General features: G+C 41.9%; 1 protein-coding gene across 1 annotated transcript; it reads right to left on the bottom strand.

The window, feature by feature from the left end:
• Positions 1–10,921: 10,921 nt before the first annotated feature.
• Positions 10,922–11,419, bottom strand: LOC109209053. Its single transcript, XM_019372220.1, has one exon. The coding sequence runs from the start codon at positions 11,417–11,419 to the stop codon at positions 10,922–10,924; it is 498 nt and encodes a 165-aa protein (XP_019227765.1).
• Positions 11,420–16,703: the final 5,284 nt, after the last annotated feature.

Below are 16,703 nucleotides of genomic sequence, written 5' to 3' on the forward strand. Positions count from 1 at the left end.
AGCAAGGATTGATGGAGCTAGAGAGGAAGATGAGAAAGTGGCTTTCGGATTGTCAAGGTATGGGTTATGATGAAGGAGGGAAGCTGGCAATGGCTTACTTGTTACTCGACATGCGCGACCTGGAAAGTGTGATCAATTGAGTCAAAAGAGCCAAGCATAAAGAAGGTCCTTCTAGGACCAAGTAGACTAGGAGATAATGATTCTTTATTGCTTTCTAGATTAGGTTTCATTAGATTTTTATGTAATAAGGCTTCGTGCCATTAGTAACTTCATATTTTTTTTATTTGTAAAGATGGATTTGATTTATATTCGCATTAATGGAATGACACGATGTTGGCATGCATTATCTCCAAGTCTATATGTCGCTTAGGCATACCTCGGGCATAATGAGGTCCCCAAAATAGGATGCGAATTGTTGCATGAACTCACATGATACTTGCTTAAAAATTACAAACACTCTTTTATTTCGTCTTACTGACTTGGTTACCTTTTATTTTTCTTTCTTTTGATTATTCCCATTCCCAAATGTTAGTTCGTGCATTCTGGCATCATCAACATACCACCAGTTATCATACCCATCAAAATGCACCACAACTTACCCTTGATCCCACTCAAACATCAATCAATGATCACCCATACACCCAAGTCCCAAGAACACTCCAAGGCGACCCAATATACGTGGAGACCTCACCATACAACCCGCAACAAACCCTATACATACCCAAACCAACCGAGAAGGACCTGTTCATCTAAAACATAGCGGAGGAGCTAAAGAAACTGATAGGAAGAGTCCAAAGTGTTGAAGGCGGGAAGGGCGTTGAAGGTTTGAACAACGAAGACTTGTGTATCCAGCCAGATGTGGAACTGCCAGAGGGTTACAAACCTCCTAAGTTTGAGATGTTTGATGGCACCGGTGATCCTAAGGTGTATTTAATAACCTATTGTAACAAGCTTGTAGGAGTGGGCAAGAATGAGAAAATTCACATGAAACTGTACATGCGAAGTCCTATAGGTGATGTCTTATCCTGATATATTAGCCAAAACCCGAAGAAGTGGGAAAACTGGGTGAGCATGGCATTTGATTTCATGGATAGATTCAAGTTGAACACAAAGAATGCGCCAGATGTTTTCCATATCCATAATCTCAAAAAGAGGCCAACAGAAACTTTTGTGAGTATGCTACTCACTGGAGATCGGAGGTCTCCAAGGTGAGGCCGCTACTAGAAGAAGAGAAAATGAACAAGTTCTTTGTCAGAGCTCAAGATCTACAGTATTATGAAAGATTAATGGTGACAGAGAATCACAACTTCTCTGGCATCATCATGTTGGGAGAATAATAGAACAGGGAATGAAGAGCGGTATGGTGACCAATATTGAGGGGCTGCAGGCCACCAACAAAGCCTTAAATTCAGGAGGTATTTCGAAGAAGAAGGAAGTGGGTGCCGTAATGGTAGCCCAGGGCCCTAAGTCTCCCCTTACCTATCAAACACCTCCACCCACATATCAATCCTCACCTATAAAATACCAATACCCTACCACTACCTGCCATACTTATAATACCCAAACCGCATATTACCATTTACAAAAAATCACGACCAAACTTTGACCACAGAACACCCAGACAATACACCCCTATCACCAAACCTATAGCCCAACTATATGAGATACTGAAGGCTGCCGACTGTTACTCCCATTCCTGCTATTGCTATTGAAAATCTTTCCCAGTGGGTTAACACTAACATGACTTGTGCCTACCACTCAGGCATGAAGGCTCATACATAACGAGAATGCCGCATGTTGAAAGACAAGATCCAGACACTGATTGACACCACAATTATACAGGTAAATGAGTACACGCCGAATGTATGCAATAACCCTCTTCCTGAACGCAGGGGCGAAGGAGTAAATGTGAAAGAAACTGATAAAGAATGGGATCAAGAAGGATCCATCGGACTTATCCGAGAGGGGGACGCTCCCAAAACATCCCTGTCACCCTCTCACCAATTGTGGTACAAACCCAGGCACCATTCAAGGTCGAGGTAGCTACGCCTTTCATTGTGATTGTTGATACTGTCTTCAAAGTCTGGTGCTGTCCCATGGGATTATGTGGTAGAAGCAAGGAGAAAAGGAAAAGCCAAGATGGAAGAGACAAGTGTTGCACAAGGAATGACCATAACTGGCAGGGTTTACACACTTTAAAATTGGAGGAACAAGCAAAGAGACTGCACCAAAACCACCTATTGTGGAGACAGTCATCGATGATCTTTGGAGGAAGGTACATGCGAGAGAATACTTTTTTGTTGATGAGTTGAACAAGAATCTGACTCAAATATCCATTTTATCGCTTTTGCAAAACACAGATGCACACAAAAATTCCTTGATGAAGGTGTTAAGTGAAACTTACGTACCTACTAGTATCATTAGTGGAGATATGGCGAACATGGTGGGACGTGTTTAACCAGAAAATAAGAATTTCGGTCAAAGCTTATTTTTAGAAGTACTAGAGCTACTGATAATCAAATAAAAGATTATTTTTGCAATGGAAAAGGAAAATTAGAATGAGAAATAGCAAAGCAATCGATATAAAGCAAAGTAAATAAGTATATTCGAATAGTAATCAGAACGTATCCAGACAAATATCATTTCTCTTCCTTTTATAGCTATCTCTAAGTACAACGCCTCTTCCTACCCATAATTGAGCCATCATGAGCATTTAATGACATTAATGAAACATATAATTGGAAATCGCAACTGTTTCATGAAGATTCTGTAACGTTCCTAATCATTCATGCTCATTAATTGAAGATTAGCGAATCTGTACTTTTTGCTATCTTGATTAATTCCACTGGTGTCTCTTCAAATTATAAAGAGACCCGAGCGATTGTTTCTTCTTGTCACTTAGACGCTTTACTCGTACCTATTATGACTCGAATCTCTTTAAGTACTCTTCACCTGCTGTCACTTCTCTAATGATCCACGTGTCTTGTTGTGTCAACCACACAATTAATTCCAAGTGTAACATTGATTTTTCCCAATACAGATAGTACCCCTACTTGCCAATTATTCAGCAGTTGAATATTTGGGAAGTGGATCTCATTAAAGCAGGAATTTTTGCCGTTGTTTCCCACATATCATTATACCCTCTTCTGAACTGACGCATAGTATGTCACTTCCATTTCACTCATGTGAAACGTGGTAGCCAACAATTGGTTCTGCAACTCTTCAGCGGATTGTAGGGCTTTTTTATGACTGCATCAATCACGAAGTGACAGTTTTCATAATGACGTTTCCATCATTACCTTTTAGCATGACGGTTGCTTCCGAGTATAAATATACCCTTTGTATTTTCTTTCATGAAAAAGTTTTCCATATCTTGCTGTTCAATATATTCTACTTCTTCATATAATTATGTCTTCTTCAAACCCTGATCCTTAAAAAGTTCTTATTGTAGATGAACTTCCCCTTGCTTCTACCAGAAGTAGGAGAGGTGGTAGATTGCGTAGTTTGGGGTCAGTTTCAGTACGGGGTTCTTCTTCTCAACCTAGTTCTACTCCTCCATCGTCTTCTAGAAGTAGGGCTTCTTTTTCACATAGGTCTTCTGCTAGAAATAGGGATTCTAGTGAGTCAATTCGTGAACCTACGGTGATGAGATTATCCCTGCTGAACTTTCTTTTTATTCTGATAGAGAATCGATTAGGAATCAAGTCACCTGACCTCTCATGATTGTGCTGATGTTTATTCTTCCCAGATTACTGAGGTTTTGATTTCTATTGTTCGTAGAGATTGTCATTGGAAATTTGATTTTCCATATTTGGTCCCCAATGAAAACCAAAGGATCAGTTCTTTTAAAGTTAGCTTGTCTTTTGTGTATACGTATCCCTTCACATTAGGTTTTAGGCTCCTATTGACCCAATCATTATTGAATTTGGCCGTTTCTTCGATGTGTGTTTAGGACATATTGGCCTTATTGTGTGGAGGGTTGTAGCATGCCTTAAGTATTTGGATAACCTGGCTCAATTACCATTCACCTTTTATCATCTAATCCATCTCTACTCTCCCAAATTATTCCGTCATGGGATTTTTACTCTCGTGGCGAGGAGTAAGAGAGTTTTAGTCAGCCCTGAGGACGATAAAGATCGTGGCTGGTACGCCCGATTTGTTGCTGCTCCTACAAGTGGGTTAGTAGGCGAAGAGAATATGCCCTTCCCTAAGAAGTGGAACTTTGCACGTAAGTTTCCCTTACAATTTTTTTCTTTTTCTCTCTTTTTGTGTAGAGCCTGTACTTCCCGTAACTGTTTTACTTTTCCTTTTCAGCAACCATGGGAACTATTGAGGAGATTTTTGGTTTCCATGGTAGGGTAGAAAAATTGTTAACAATTGCTCCCATAAAAGTAAGGTCTTTGAAGTATCTTTCAAATAGATTTGGCTGGAAGGTTAAGACTCACGGTAACGTTCTCTTCCATTTTCTCCTTTTTCTTTGTTCTTGTTTTAGAACTTATTAACCCTTCTTTTTATCAGGGTTTCCCATTCGGGGTATGAGTGCTGAGTCAACCACGGCTTCAAGGCTCTCTCTAGCAAGAGCCCAGGAGATAATCTTGAGTTCTTTATCGAAAAGAAAGGCCGATAGACCACAAGATTCTGAAGATGAAGAGGAGCGGGATGGAAGCTCATTAGTTTGTAAGCCACGGGCCAGAAGACGTGTCATTTCGGATGACGAAGCTACTCCTCCTCCTCGTCCTATTTCTGTGGTCGAGCCCGAAGAAGCTACTTTAGTGAGTTCTGATGAAGAGACGCCTGTAGCATCCCGTGACTCTACTGAACACCTCTTTTCTCGTGGGTTTGATGGATGAAAACTTTGGCTCAATTTCTGAGGAAGCACCCCTTGCCTCTTTTCTACTGTGTATGTTCCAATGGAACCTCAGTTCCCTATTTCTACTGCTGATGCTAGTACTCCACCCGAGGCCATTTTGACTTCTTCAACCGTTCCTACTGCCACAACTTCTCGTACTGAAATTGGTTCTTCTAGTGGAAGCACAGCAATGAAATAAGTTACCATTGAGATTCCTGCCGATGGTAACCTTTTGAAGAAGTCAAGTCTGGCTGATGTGTGGCTGAAACCTCTGATAGGCCCGGTTGAGAAGTCAAAACTGGAAAGTTATAGCTCTCTAACTTTGATGAACGATATTGTGCAGTCATCCTTAAAGGTATAAACTCCTCCTTTTTATCTCATGTGATTTTCCATTAGTTAGGATCTCATCCCTTTTTTTTCTTTATGTAGATCAATATCATCGGTATAGAGATGATGTAAAGGGTTGTCCATATGGAGCAACTAATGCATGAGTATCACACTGAGGAAGATAATTGGAAAGAGCAGTACGAGAGTCTTCAACTTGACATGGAGGTTTTAGAGGAAAATAAATGTACCTTGGAGCAGCAAATAAAGGTTATGGCAGCAGAACTAGCAGTTGAGAAAGCCTCCTCCAATCAAGCGGGCAAAGATAAGAACCTTCTTGAGTCTTCTTTTGCTGAACAACTTTCTAAGGCCACAGAAGCGATCAGAGGTCTGAAGGCCCTGTTGAATGAGAAAGAAGTTTACGCCGGTGAGCTTGTTCAAACGCTCACCCAAGCTCAAGAAGATCTCCGGGTGTCTTCTGATGGGGTTCAATTTTTGGATAGTTCATTTGCCCCCTTAGAGGCTTCTTATGATGCTGCCTTAGCTGAAAAGGAAGATCTTAGGAATGAGATTGAGAATTGGGAGGGAGATTACGAACCTTTTGAGGACAAAGATGCTGTTGAAGTAAGTTAGGCCTTTTTAAATGCACGCCATGATACTCTTATGGAGGCAAGCCGGGAAGATTTTAACTTGGCTGCTGAGATAGCAAAAATTAAGGAAAAAATTGACAAAATCCAACAAAGCCAGAGTTTTTCTTCACCCGTGGCTGATACTCCCGAGGGTGATAAGGCTAATCTTGGCAAAGTGGCTGTTCAACCCCTTTCTGCTCAAGTTGACAATACTGGCCCTGATGATACCGTTGCTGGTTCAGATTCAGCCCCTCAGTGAAAAGTTTTTAAGAAAATTAGAAGTGTTTTTGTTTTTATTTATTTGGTGGAACAGTTGAAGGTTTACCCCTGGTCCCATTTAGGGGTAATATTTTTTGGGAATATCATACCACTAGTCCATTTCGGGGTTTTTTGTGAAGACAATTAAGTTAGAACTAAGTTTATACTTAGTTTTAACTAAGTTATTAAGATACTATAATGTTTTTTGTTCAACTTTAAGGATATCTTTAATTTGAGTTTCTGTTTTACTCTTTTAGTGGTCTACCCATGCCTTTTTTCTTTATAAGTTTGGGCTTTACTTTCCACTTAAATTTTAGTATGTGGGTTTTTTTTACCCTTTTGCATTTAAAAATGCTTTATTTATTTCGTGACTTTTTGAATCAAGCACGAATTATAAAAGAGGGCCCTTTTATATACGACACTTAATGAGGAAGACGTCTCAACTCCATAATTGTGTAAACATACGAAAGAAGGAATAGGAACACACAGGTTTCGTTGAATAACTTTGAGAAAAGTTTTGTATCATTCGAACTTTCGAACTAAATAATACTGTACATGTATTTATGTATCATCTACAACTCTTTCATAATTGTTTTCTTTACAACAGATTTGTAAAATAAAAATTCAAGGGTATATCTTGACAACCCATGACTAAATATTTCCTTTAACCTAAACAGTCGTAAGATTTTAAAATTTATATCCACGAGTGTATTCTTCATAGGTTTTTGAATCAGGCTTGTGTTTTTAGCTCGTAGCTTTGCTCTGAACTTTTGATTTGTTGGCTAGACTATTTGTTGGGTAGAATTTAGGATTGACTTGAATTCTAATTGTTCCAGTCTTCTCTGCCTTCCTTATACATATATTATATGGTCCCCCAAGTGCTTGAGCTTTGAAGCATGAAATCTCGAGCACTTGATTAATCCTTTCACGCGGTCCTTTTCCTAAATAGGAAAAACATAGGGGACTCGGAGGTATAACTTAGATGAAGACTACTTAACCCTTTATATTACCATCAGAAAAGTTATAACCCAAGATCGGGAATTATGTTTCTTCCACGTGTCTTTCAGGTCTAATATCATCACTTGGCGTGGGCTAGCTTTTTGCCTATCATCCAAAATTGTTGGTATAATTTTAACTGTTCAAAAACAAAAATCGTAATTAAAGATACCTGACCGTAGGTATTTCCTTTCCTTAGAAATAGTACTTTTTTAGATGAACATCATTCCAACTCGAGGGTAGAACCTTGCCATCCATGGTTTCAAGTTCATATGCACCTTTTCCTGCGATACCTCGATCCTTGTAAGGTCCTTCCCAATTTTGACTCAACTTTCCATCATTGGCTACTCTTGTAGATTGAAAATCTTTCTTGAGTACGTAGTCCCCAATCATGAAGTATCTAAGACAAGCTTTCGGATTGTAATATTGCTCAATAACTTGTTTTTGTGCAGCCATCCTTATCAAAGCTGTTTCTCTCCTTTCTTCAAGCAAATCGAGATTTACCCGCATCTCCTCTTCATTTGACTCTTCGGTTGCTTGAGCGTATCTCGTACTTGGCTCCCCTATTTCAACTGGAACTAAGGCTTCAGCACCGTACACAAGTGAAAATGGTTTCTCTCCCGTACTTGTTTTTGTTGTTGTTCGGCAAGCCCACTCCAGGTAGCACCTCTGGCCACTTGCCTTTTTACTCCTCTAGTCTCTTCTTCAAGTTATTAATAATAACATTATTTGGTGATTCAGCTTGTCCATTAGCCATTGGATGATAAGGTATCGAATTAATCCTTTTAATTTGCCAACTTTGAAAGAATTTCGTGATTTTTGCACCTATGAACTGCGGGCCATTATCGCACACGATCTCTTTTGGAACTCCAAACCGACATATGATGTTTTGCCAGATGAAGTCTCTGACCTCTTTTTCTCGTACCTGTTTGAAGGCACCTGCTTCTACCCACTTAGTAAAATAATCAATGAGTACTAATAGAAATTGTACCTTGCCTTTGGCTTATGGTAGTGGACCCACGATATCCATCCCCCACTTCATAAAAGGCCATAGTGCAACAACTAAATGTAATAATTCTGCTGGTCGATGCATATTGTTACCATACCTTTGGCACTTGTCACATTTAGCCATAAAGTTTCTACTTCATCTCCCATTTTTGGCCAGTAGTACCCTACCCTAATTAAAGTTTTCACCAAAGATCTTCCTCCTGCATGATTTCCGCAATGTCCCTCATGTACTTCCCTCATCACATATTCCGTTTGAGAAGGTCCGAGACACCTTGTTAGAGGGGCGCCGGACATTTTTTGATATAGATTACCCTGATCTAAACAGTAACGAGCAGCCTTTCGATGAAGTGCCTGAGCTTTTTTCTTATCTTCAGGTAGTATTCCGTACTGCAAAAAACATACAATCTCGTTTCTCCAATCCCAAGTTAAATTATTGAAATTTACCTTATTTTTATCTTGGTCGAGTACCGAATGGAACAAATGTATTACAGAAGCATTCTCTTCAATTGTCACTTCTGCAGCGGATGCAAGATTAGCTAACGCGTCTGCTTCGGCATTCTCATCTCTTGGTATCTGCACATTTTTCCATGTTTGGAATTGTCTAATTAAATCCCGTGCCTTTTCCAGATATTGTTGCATCCTCGCCTCTCTAGCTATATAAGTCCCATGCATTTGGTTAACTACGAGTTCCGAGTCGCTTTTGATTATGACCTGCTCTATTCCAAGCTCTCATGCCATTTCTAGACCTGCAATCATAGCTTCATATTTTGCTTCATTATTCGTAATAGGATTGCATTTTATGGCTTGTCGTATAGTCTCTCCCGTGGGTGGGATCAGGATAATGCCTGAACCTACTTCTTTTACATTTGAAGAGACATCGGTAAATAAGGTCCAAGTACCTGGATTAGACCCGTTAAATACCTGCAGTTCTTTTTCTGCCTCTGCTACCATCCCTCAGCTAAATTTTTCCATAAAATCTGCTAAAACCTGTGACTTTATTGCAGTTCTAGGTTGATATGGGATGTCATATCCACTTAGTTCTATAGCCCATTTGGCTAACTTACCTAATAACTCTTGTTTATGCAATATATTACGTAAGGTGTAGGCAGTTACTACAGAGATAGGATGACATTGAAAATAAGGCCTTAATTTTCTAGATGCCATAATTAATGCCAATGCAAGTTTTTCTAAATGAGGATATCGAGTTCGACATCCAATAAAGACTTTCTAACAATGTAAATTGTAGATTGTTTACCTTGGTCCTCTCGAACTAATACTGCACTTACCGCCACTTCCGAAATAGTGAGATAGATGAGTAGTTTTTCCCCGTCTTTTGGTTTGGCCAGCAATGGTGGGTTGGACAAGTACGCTTTCAAATATTTGAGCGCTTGTTGACATTCTTCAGACCATTCAAATTGAGTTTGCTTTTTCAAGGCTAAAAAGAACTTAAAGCATTTTTCCGATGATTTGGAAATAAATCTTCCTAATGCTGCTATTCTACCTGTCAATCTCTGCACTTCTTTTTTGCTCGTAAGTATATCTGGTATTTCTTCAATAGCCTTAATCTGCGCGGGATTTACTTCAATGCCACGGTTAGAAACAAGGAATCCCAAGAACTTACCTGACGACACGCCAAATGCACATTTCTCAGGATTTAACTTCATGTTGAATTTGCAGAGAATCTGAAACGTATCTGACAGGTGTTGAGTATGATCACCTACTTGTTGTGATTTCACTAGCATATCATCTATATAAACCTCCATGGTTTTTCCTAGATGTTCTTGAAACATCTTGGTCACTAGCCTCTGGTACGTGGCCCCAGCATTCTTTAGACCGATTGGCATAACTTTATAGCAGTAAGTCCCCCTGTCTGTAATAAAGGAAGATTTTTCCTCATCTAGAGGATCCATTTTTAACTGGTTATATCCTGAATAGGCATCTAAAAAACTTAATAGCTCATGTCCTGCAGTAGCATCAATTAGTTGATCTATGTGCGGTAACAAAAAAGAATCTTTAGGGCAAGCTGTATTTAAATCAGTATAATCTACACAAACTCGCCACTTACCATTCTTTTTGGGCACTACTACAGTATTAGCTAACCAATCAGGATATTTTACCTCGTGTATACACCCGGATTTTAAGAGCTTTTGTACTTTATCCTGAATCACCTGATTCTTGAAGGACCCTTGCTTCCTTTTCTTTTGTTTGACAGGTGGATGTTGGATCTTCATTCAACTTATGGGTCATTACCTCCGGTGGTATACCTGTCATATCTCAATGCGACCAAGCAAAGCAATCTGCATTAGCTTTTAAAAATTCAATTAACTTTCTTTTCATCTCTGGGCTGAGGTTGGTTCCAATGTAGACTTTTTTGTCTGCCCAATGTACAAATAATACCACAGCTTCCAGTTCCTCGATTATTGTTTTGATGTTTTGATTTTCTTCTGGTTCTTGAATAGTATCAGCCCTTGAGTATACATCTGTTTGTCCGTCTACAGTTGAGGCTTGTGTTGCTAAATCCTCAACTGAATTCTGTAATTGCTATTTTTCGTTGCTTTTCGTGCTTGAATCTGCCATTGAGTTAATGCCTCGAGAAGTATGTTGATCATCACGGATTTGTCATATTCCCCATTGTGAAGGAAACTTGATAACTTTGTGTAGGGTAGACGGAACAACATCCATTTCGTGAAACCACGGTCTGCCGAGAATCATATTGTACGCCATGTCCATTTCTATCACTTGAAATTTGGTATCTTTGACTACTCCTTCCACGAATGTGGTGAGTATTACCTCCCCTGTTGTTACAACGCTCGAGTTGTCAAAACCAGACAAGGTCCGTGGTTTGGGTACCAATTTATCATTGGCTTGCATCTCGTTTACCACTCTTAACAGAATGATTTACAGAACTACCGGGATCAATCAAAACTTGTTTTACGTTAGTATCGTGTACAAGTAAAGATATTACCAATGCATCATTGTGTAGGGCCTGCACGCCATCTACATATGCATCATCAAATGTTATACTATCTTCTTCCAAAACTTGACGAACTCGCTTCCCGTGGGTGACTGTGATTTTTGACACCTTCTTTACTGCCGTATATGTTACGCCATTAATCTCCTCCCCTCCACTTATGACAATAACCGTTCTCTTTGGTGATGGAGATTTTGGAGGTTCTTGCCTATTCTTCATGTATGCTTGCTTTCCTTTTTCACTAAACAATTCTGTTAAATAACCTTGTTTTAATAGATGCTCTACTTCACCTTGTAGCAATCTGCATTCCGCTATTTTGTGACCGTGATCGTTGTGAAACTCGCACCAAAAATAGGGATTTCTCCTGTTTGGATTCGATCTCATTTCTTTTGGCCACCGTACCTTATCTCCCATGCTTCTTAAAATAGCCAGCAACTCGGATGTGCTAACATTAAAACTGTAACCGCCAATTTTTGCTTTTGAACTTCTATCATCGTCTCATGTATCTCGCATGTTTCGCTCCTTTCCTAACCTTGACGACAGACCCGATTCTTTGTCCCTTAATCTTGGGTCATATCTTGGGTTTTCGTGTTTTGAACATGAATCCCTTCTTGCTAGTCCCATATAAGGTTCGTACCTGTTTACTGTGAAAATAGTAATTACAATTAGATTTGATTTTGTGGTTCTAAAAATACGTGATCTATTTTTATGCTAGTCGTTTAGGCAATAGATGCTAAGTAAAAGATTAGAAAGCGAGATTATGTCTTAGAGACGATATGATAACCGAACCAAACGGCTGGAGATCGGGGCCTCGATCGTGTATGAAGCCTCGGGGTCGAGTTGGGTGACCGACTTAGAGCGATTGAGGGAGGCTAACAGTTATGAGAGCTGCCACGATGGCTCTTTATGAACAATGACAAGTAATAAATGAAGAACAATTAATAGAACAAAATAAATATAAGCAATAAATGGTGTAATGAGAGCGAGAGAATATGTTAGAGAGCAGAGAGAATGTTCTTGGGTATTTTCTATTGAATATCAGATGTCTGCAATATTACAAGGACCCCCTTTTTTATATGAGGGAGGAACCTAACATAGTACAAATGCATTTATTACAAAGCTAGATAGATGACACAGCTACCTAGTGATCTGGTGCAGACTAGTACTATTCTTGCAGGTGATGCCAGTTGGGACTACGTGCCTAGGGAACTTCCCGCTTACCCTCGATAACCACCCACTCATACTGCGTCGAGGTCGAGTCTGAAGAGCCTTCGAGGTCGAAGCCTTGAGCTGCGTCCCCGGATCTTCGGGGCCTTTTTGAGGCTAAGGGAGAGACGCAATGATCGCGATATCGGGCCTCCCGATCTCGCCCGTATACAGATAGTCCCTGTGTTTCTTAGAATGAAATGATAAGAAACGACCCCGAATTCCTGCCCCTCTGGTACTTCCGTAACGACAACAGTCATATCTTGCCAAATGATTGACACGATAAAACAAGGTGCCAAAAGGTCGCGTACACACAACCCTTAAAAGCCTTCGTATTAATTACAACGGCTGGTTGTCCTTTGGCTTCCTTTAACGTGCGTGTTGGGCCTCTATAAATACCTCTTCTCTCGTTCTTTATTGTTCACTGCACCACCAAGCCCTTAAAAAAGTTCCTTCTACCTTCACTTTTTTTCTTTCTTTGAAATGCAATTTCCTTTTCTCCTCTGAAACCTTTTAAGAATGGCGAAACCTTCTGCCGCTACTTCTCAGGAGAATATAACCTCCTCCTCTTCGCTTTTATCTAATGGCAAAGCAGCAATGCCTCCTCGTGTTGAGGAATGCATTCTGGGGTCCTTTGCAATGGCTTCCGGTTTCAAGGTCGAAAAACCTTCTTCGAAGCTGGGACGTCGTGAGCCAGTGTCTCAATATATTAGCTCAATAACGGAAATCGAAAGGGTGAGGACTGATTGCTGTTGGGGGGATGCGGTGCTTATAGAGGTCCCTTCTCAGGAGGAGGATGTTACAACATACAAAGCCGATTTTCTCAGTGTGTATACTTACCCATTGACCCTTGGGTCGGTGGGGCCATCCTTGCCTTCGATAGACCCCGTGGTTCTTGACTTCTGCCAACGGTATCGAGTGACCCCCGACCAAATTCACCCTTTGTTCTGGCGCATTGTCTACATGATCAGGTATTATGTGAACATGATTGGGAAAATGCCCTTCACCCTCGATCACCTGGTCAGGATGTACAGCTCCCGTCTATTCCGTGGGGGCCTGATTAAGCTCCACTTCTGAGCTTCGAAGGCCCTTTTTGCTTACATCGACGAAGTCGGGAACGGAGGATGGATGAGCCATTTTATCCAAGTGAGGACTTCGGACCTGATCCTGTTGGAAAGGATGCCGTTCCCCGAAAGGTGGAAAATGGAACGTAAGTAGATGCGTTATCTAGCATCTCCTTGCTTTCTTTTAGTTACATCTTTCCACGCGCTAATTTCTTCTACTGATGCAGCTGTAGGAGATTACCCCAGCGCGGTTATGTACCTCTCGGGCTGTCGGCCGGCTGGAATCGATTTGCCCATACGCTGAGCGAGTGCAGCGTGATCTCTCCCAAGCTCGATGGGAAGCCAAGGATCATGGTGAGCCTTTACTCCTGCTGCAGTCGTACCTTTAATCGGAATTGCTACCGATATCATCCTTACTCCCTGTGCTTACCTCTTGCATTCGTGTAGGTCTGGGGGAGGTCCCCTTGATGAAGGAAATATCACCTGGCGAAGAGGATACCTCGAGACCCGACGAAGGGAAGAAAAGGCAAAGAGAACCGTCGAATTAACCTACAAAATCCAAGAGGACCAAGGTTGAAGAAACTAAGGCCGACCCAGCAGCCTTAATTCCAGAAGCAGCAGGATGTCCCCGAGATGAAGGCGAGGGGGAATATAATTTTTTGATAGTGTCCGAGGGAGGGGAGAACCCGATCGACCCTCATGCCGGAGAGACGGTGGCTCCCGAGCCGGAGCTTGATCTCGTCGTGGTCCAACTTCGGGCTGGAGAGGCCACTGAGGAAGTGTTGGGTAACATCCCTGAGCCAGTTGATGGCCAAAATATCCCTCGAGCTGAGATGCATTCGGTAGGCGGTTCGGAGGAAACCAGCTCTAAAGCCCTTCAGGGATAAGAGACGACCCCGACTGACCCTATTGGTGTAGTTGTCGTGAGTGATTCCCCTCAGGGAATGACCTTACCTCCCAAGGGAATGCAAGACGCCCAGAGTGAAGAACCTTCTGATGTGGGGGTGCTCATCGGAGGCAGAGATGCGTTTGAAAGGCCTTTAGCCGCTCCCGAGGGAATCCCCGAGCTCGACGCTTTGCTCATCTTCAGCGAGATTAACAGGCTTTGTGAGCAGGTAGTTTTTGTAAATCCTGCCTGTCGTCTTGATCTTTATCTTTCTAACTTGTTTATTCTATGGCTTTAGGCCAGGGCACTTTATAACAGACTTTCGCCTGGTTTCAGGCTGAGGTGACCCGTCACGAGCGTGAGAAGACTCATCTTGTTGAACTGGTTACCTAGTTTCCGTTTGCTATTGTTTGAATATTTGCTAGATCCCAGTGTTTTGACATCTTTGATCTAATTTGTACAGTTTGAGAAGGAAGGTGCCTACTGAGAGAGGAGCTCTGAGCCAGAGACTCCAAAGTTCTCGAACTCAAACGGCACGTGAGAGAGATAACTTCTCAGAGGGATAGCCTACAGGAAAAGATGGCCTTAGTCGGGCACCATCTTCATGATGCGAGGGCGGATAGTGACAAGTATAGAGGTCTCCATTGTGAGTTAGTTGCTGCAATATCTGGGATCAAAACTGAAGCTAAGGCACTTATATCTTTGCACAAAGTGGATGTCGTTGTAATAGACGCTCAAGCCGGGAGAGCGCCCGAGGAGGCCGAATTGAAATTTACTCGAGCCATGGAGCATGCTCGGTTAGAATCTCAGAGGCGGACTCTCAAGGATATACACACGGGTGGCATCGATTTGTCTGCCGATCTCTAGAGGGTGAAGACCCTAGAGAAGAAAGTTGCGGCCCTGTTTTCTTTTGGAGGTGCGTCGGGTGGCAGCTTAGGAGGTGATGAGAATGAAGGCGGAATCCCCAGAGGGGAAGAGGTCGTTGAAGGTCCTGGGGCTGTAGCCAGAACCGTTGGGGCACAACCTCCGGCGGAGCCGCCAAAGATGTAGGCTCGATGATAGATTAGGGCTCTGTTCGGCTCCTTCCTTGTAATGGTTTTTAAAGGCCTTGTAAACATTCCTCTGTGAGCGATATGTATAAAAGGTTTCTCATTTTTATCACTTCATTTCTCCTTTGCCTTTTAGGAATAATGTGTGATTTTGATTTTTTGATAATCGATCCGAGATTTTAGACCTTGGGTTAGACCCTCGAGTTTTTGCTATTGCTGAGCGACTAGAAATGGTCGAAGGTCAGACCCCGAGTGTTCTCGGGTTAGACCCGGCTCTTATACGTTAGGTTGGTGCGACCATTGATTTTAGTGCTGGCGACAGTGGCTCTTACGCGTTGGGTCGGTATGACCTCTTGTATGGGCTGGCGACAGTGGCTCCTACGCATTGGGTCGGTGCGACCTTTTAGAATAAGCCGACGTTTGAGCTCTTATGCTTTTGCTCTCAGGAATGTTTAGTTAACTGTTTTGGGTACAATCTCCGAGTTGGGTGTCGACTCGAGCTCATTCGACCCTCAAGTTTTTGAATTTAATGCAGGCCCTTAGGCTCTTACGCGTTGGGTCGGTACGACCTCTGATTTTAGTTCTGGTGACAGTGGCTCTTACGCGTTGGGTCGGTACGACCTCTTGTATGGGCTGGCGACAATGACTCTTACGCATTGGGTCGGTGCAACCTTTTGTATGGGTTTTATGTTTCCCTCGTTAAGGAAATTTTTGGAATTGTGTTTGCCTGACTCTTCGACGGTTTGATTAAAACCTCGATGGTAAGTCGTTATATGGCGATGATCGAGCACCTCGGGAGGTTTGGCTCGGTGGCTGAGTATCTCGAAGCCTTATAGTTTGGAGCTGACATGGTCGAAGCTCTTTTGCCTATGTCGAGGGTAGCCTGTTTAACCGGTTCTTTTCGAAGTATTTTCGAAGTAATTGAAGGCCTATGATTTTATAGCGACGGTTGGGCGTCCCCAGGTCGCGTTAGTTTGGATGGTACAACCTTATGACCTTAGTCATTTGTATTTGGCCGGAGCCTTTCAGTCCCCGAGTGAAGTAGTTTCGGCATATATATCGAGGGTATGCCTTTTTAGGGGTCTTACAAGTTTGATATATAGCCTTAACTTTAAGATCGGGACTATGCCTTTAGTAAGGTCTTACAAGTTTTACATGCCTTTGTGGTCTTACAGTTTTACATGCCTTTGAGGTCTTATAGTTTTGTTTACTTGGTACAAAGTATGGTTCATGCCTTGCTTGAGGTCTTACAGATATTGTTATTGCCTTATATAGGTCTTACGAGACCGAGGCTGGCCGTATGTGGTCTTATGGCCTCAGGTTTTGATAAGTCGATGGGGGTGGCGATTGGCGACAGTCCCCGAGTCATCGAGGGTTTTTTGGCTCGGAAGCCATTACTTGTAAACTTGGTGTTGCCTCATTGAGGGCATACAACTTCGCAGTTTTCCGACCCGGGGGTCATG

The sequence above is a fragment of the Nicotiana attenuata genome, unplaced genomic scaffold (genome assembly GCF_001879085.1).
Source record: "Nicotiana attenuata strain UT unplaced genomic scaffold, NIATTr2, whole genome shotgun sequence".
NCBI lineage: Eukaryota > Viridiplantae > Streptophyta > Magnoliopsida > Solanales > Solanaceae > Nicotiana > Nicotiana attenuata.

Excerpts from the sequence above, each read along its gene's own strand:
- LOC109209053 (XM_019372220.1), bottom strand. The coding sequence starts at position 11,419 with ATGAGATCGAATCCAAACAGGAGAAATCCCTATTTTTGGTGCGAGTTT.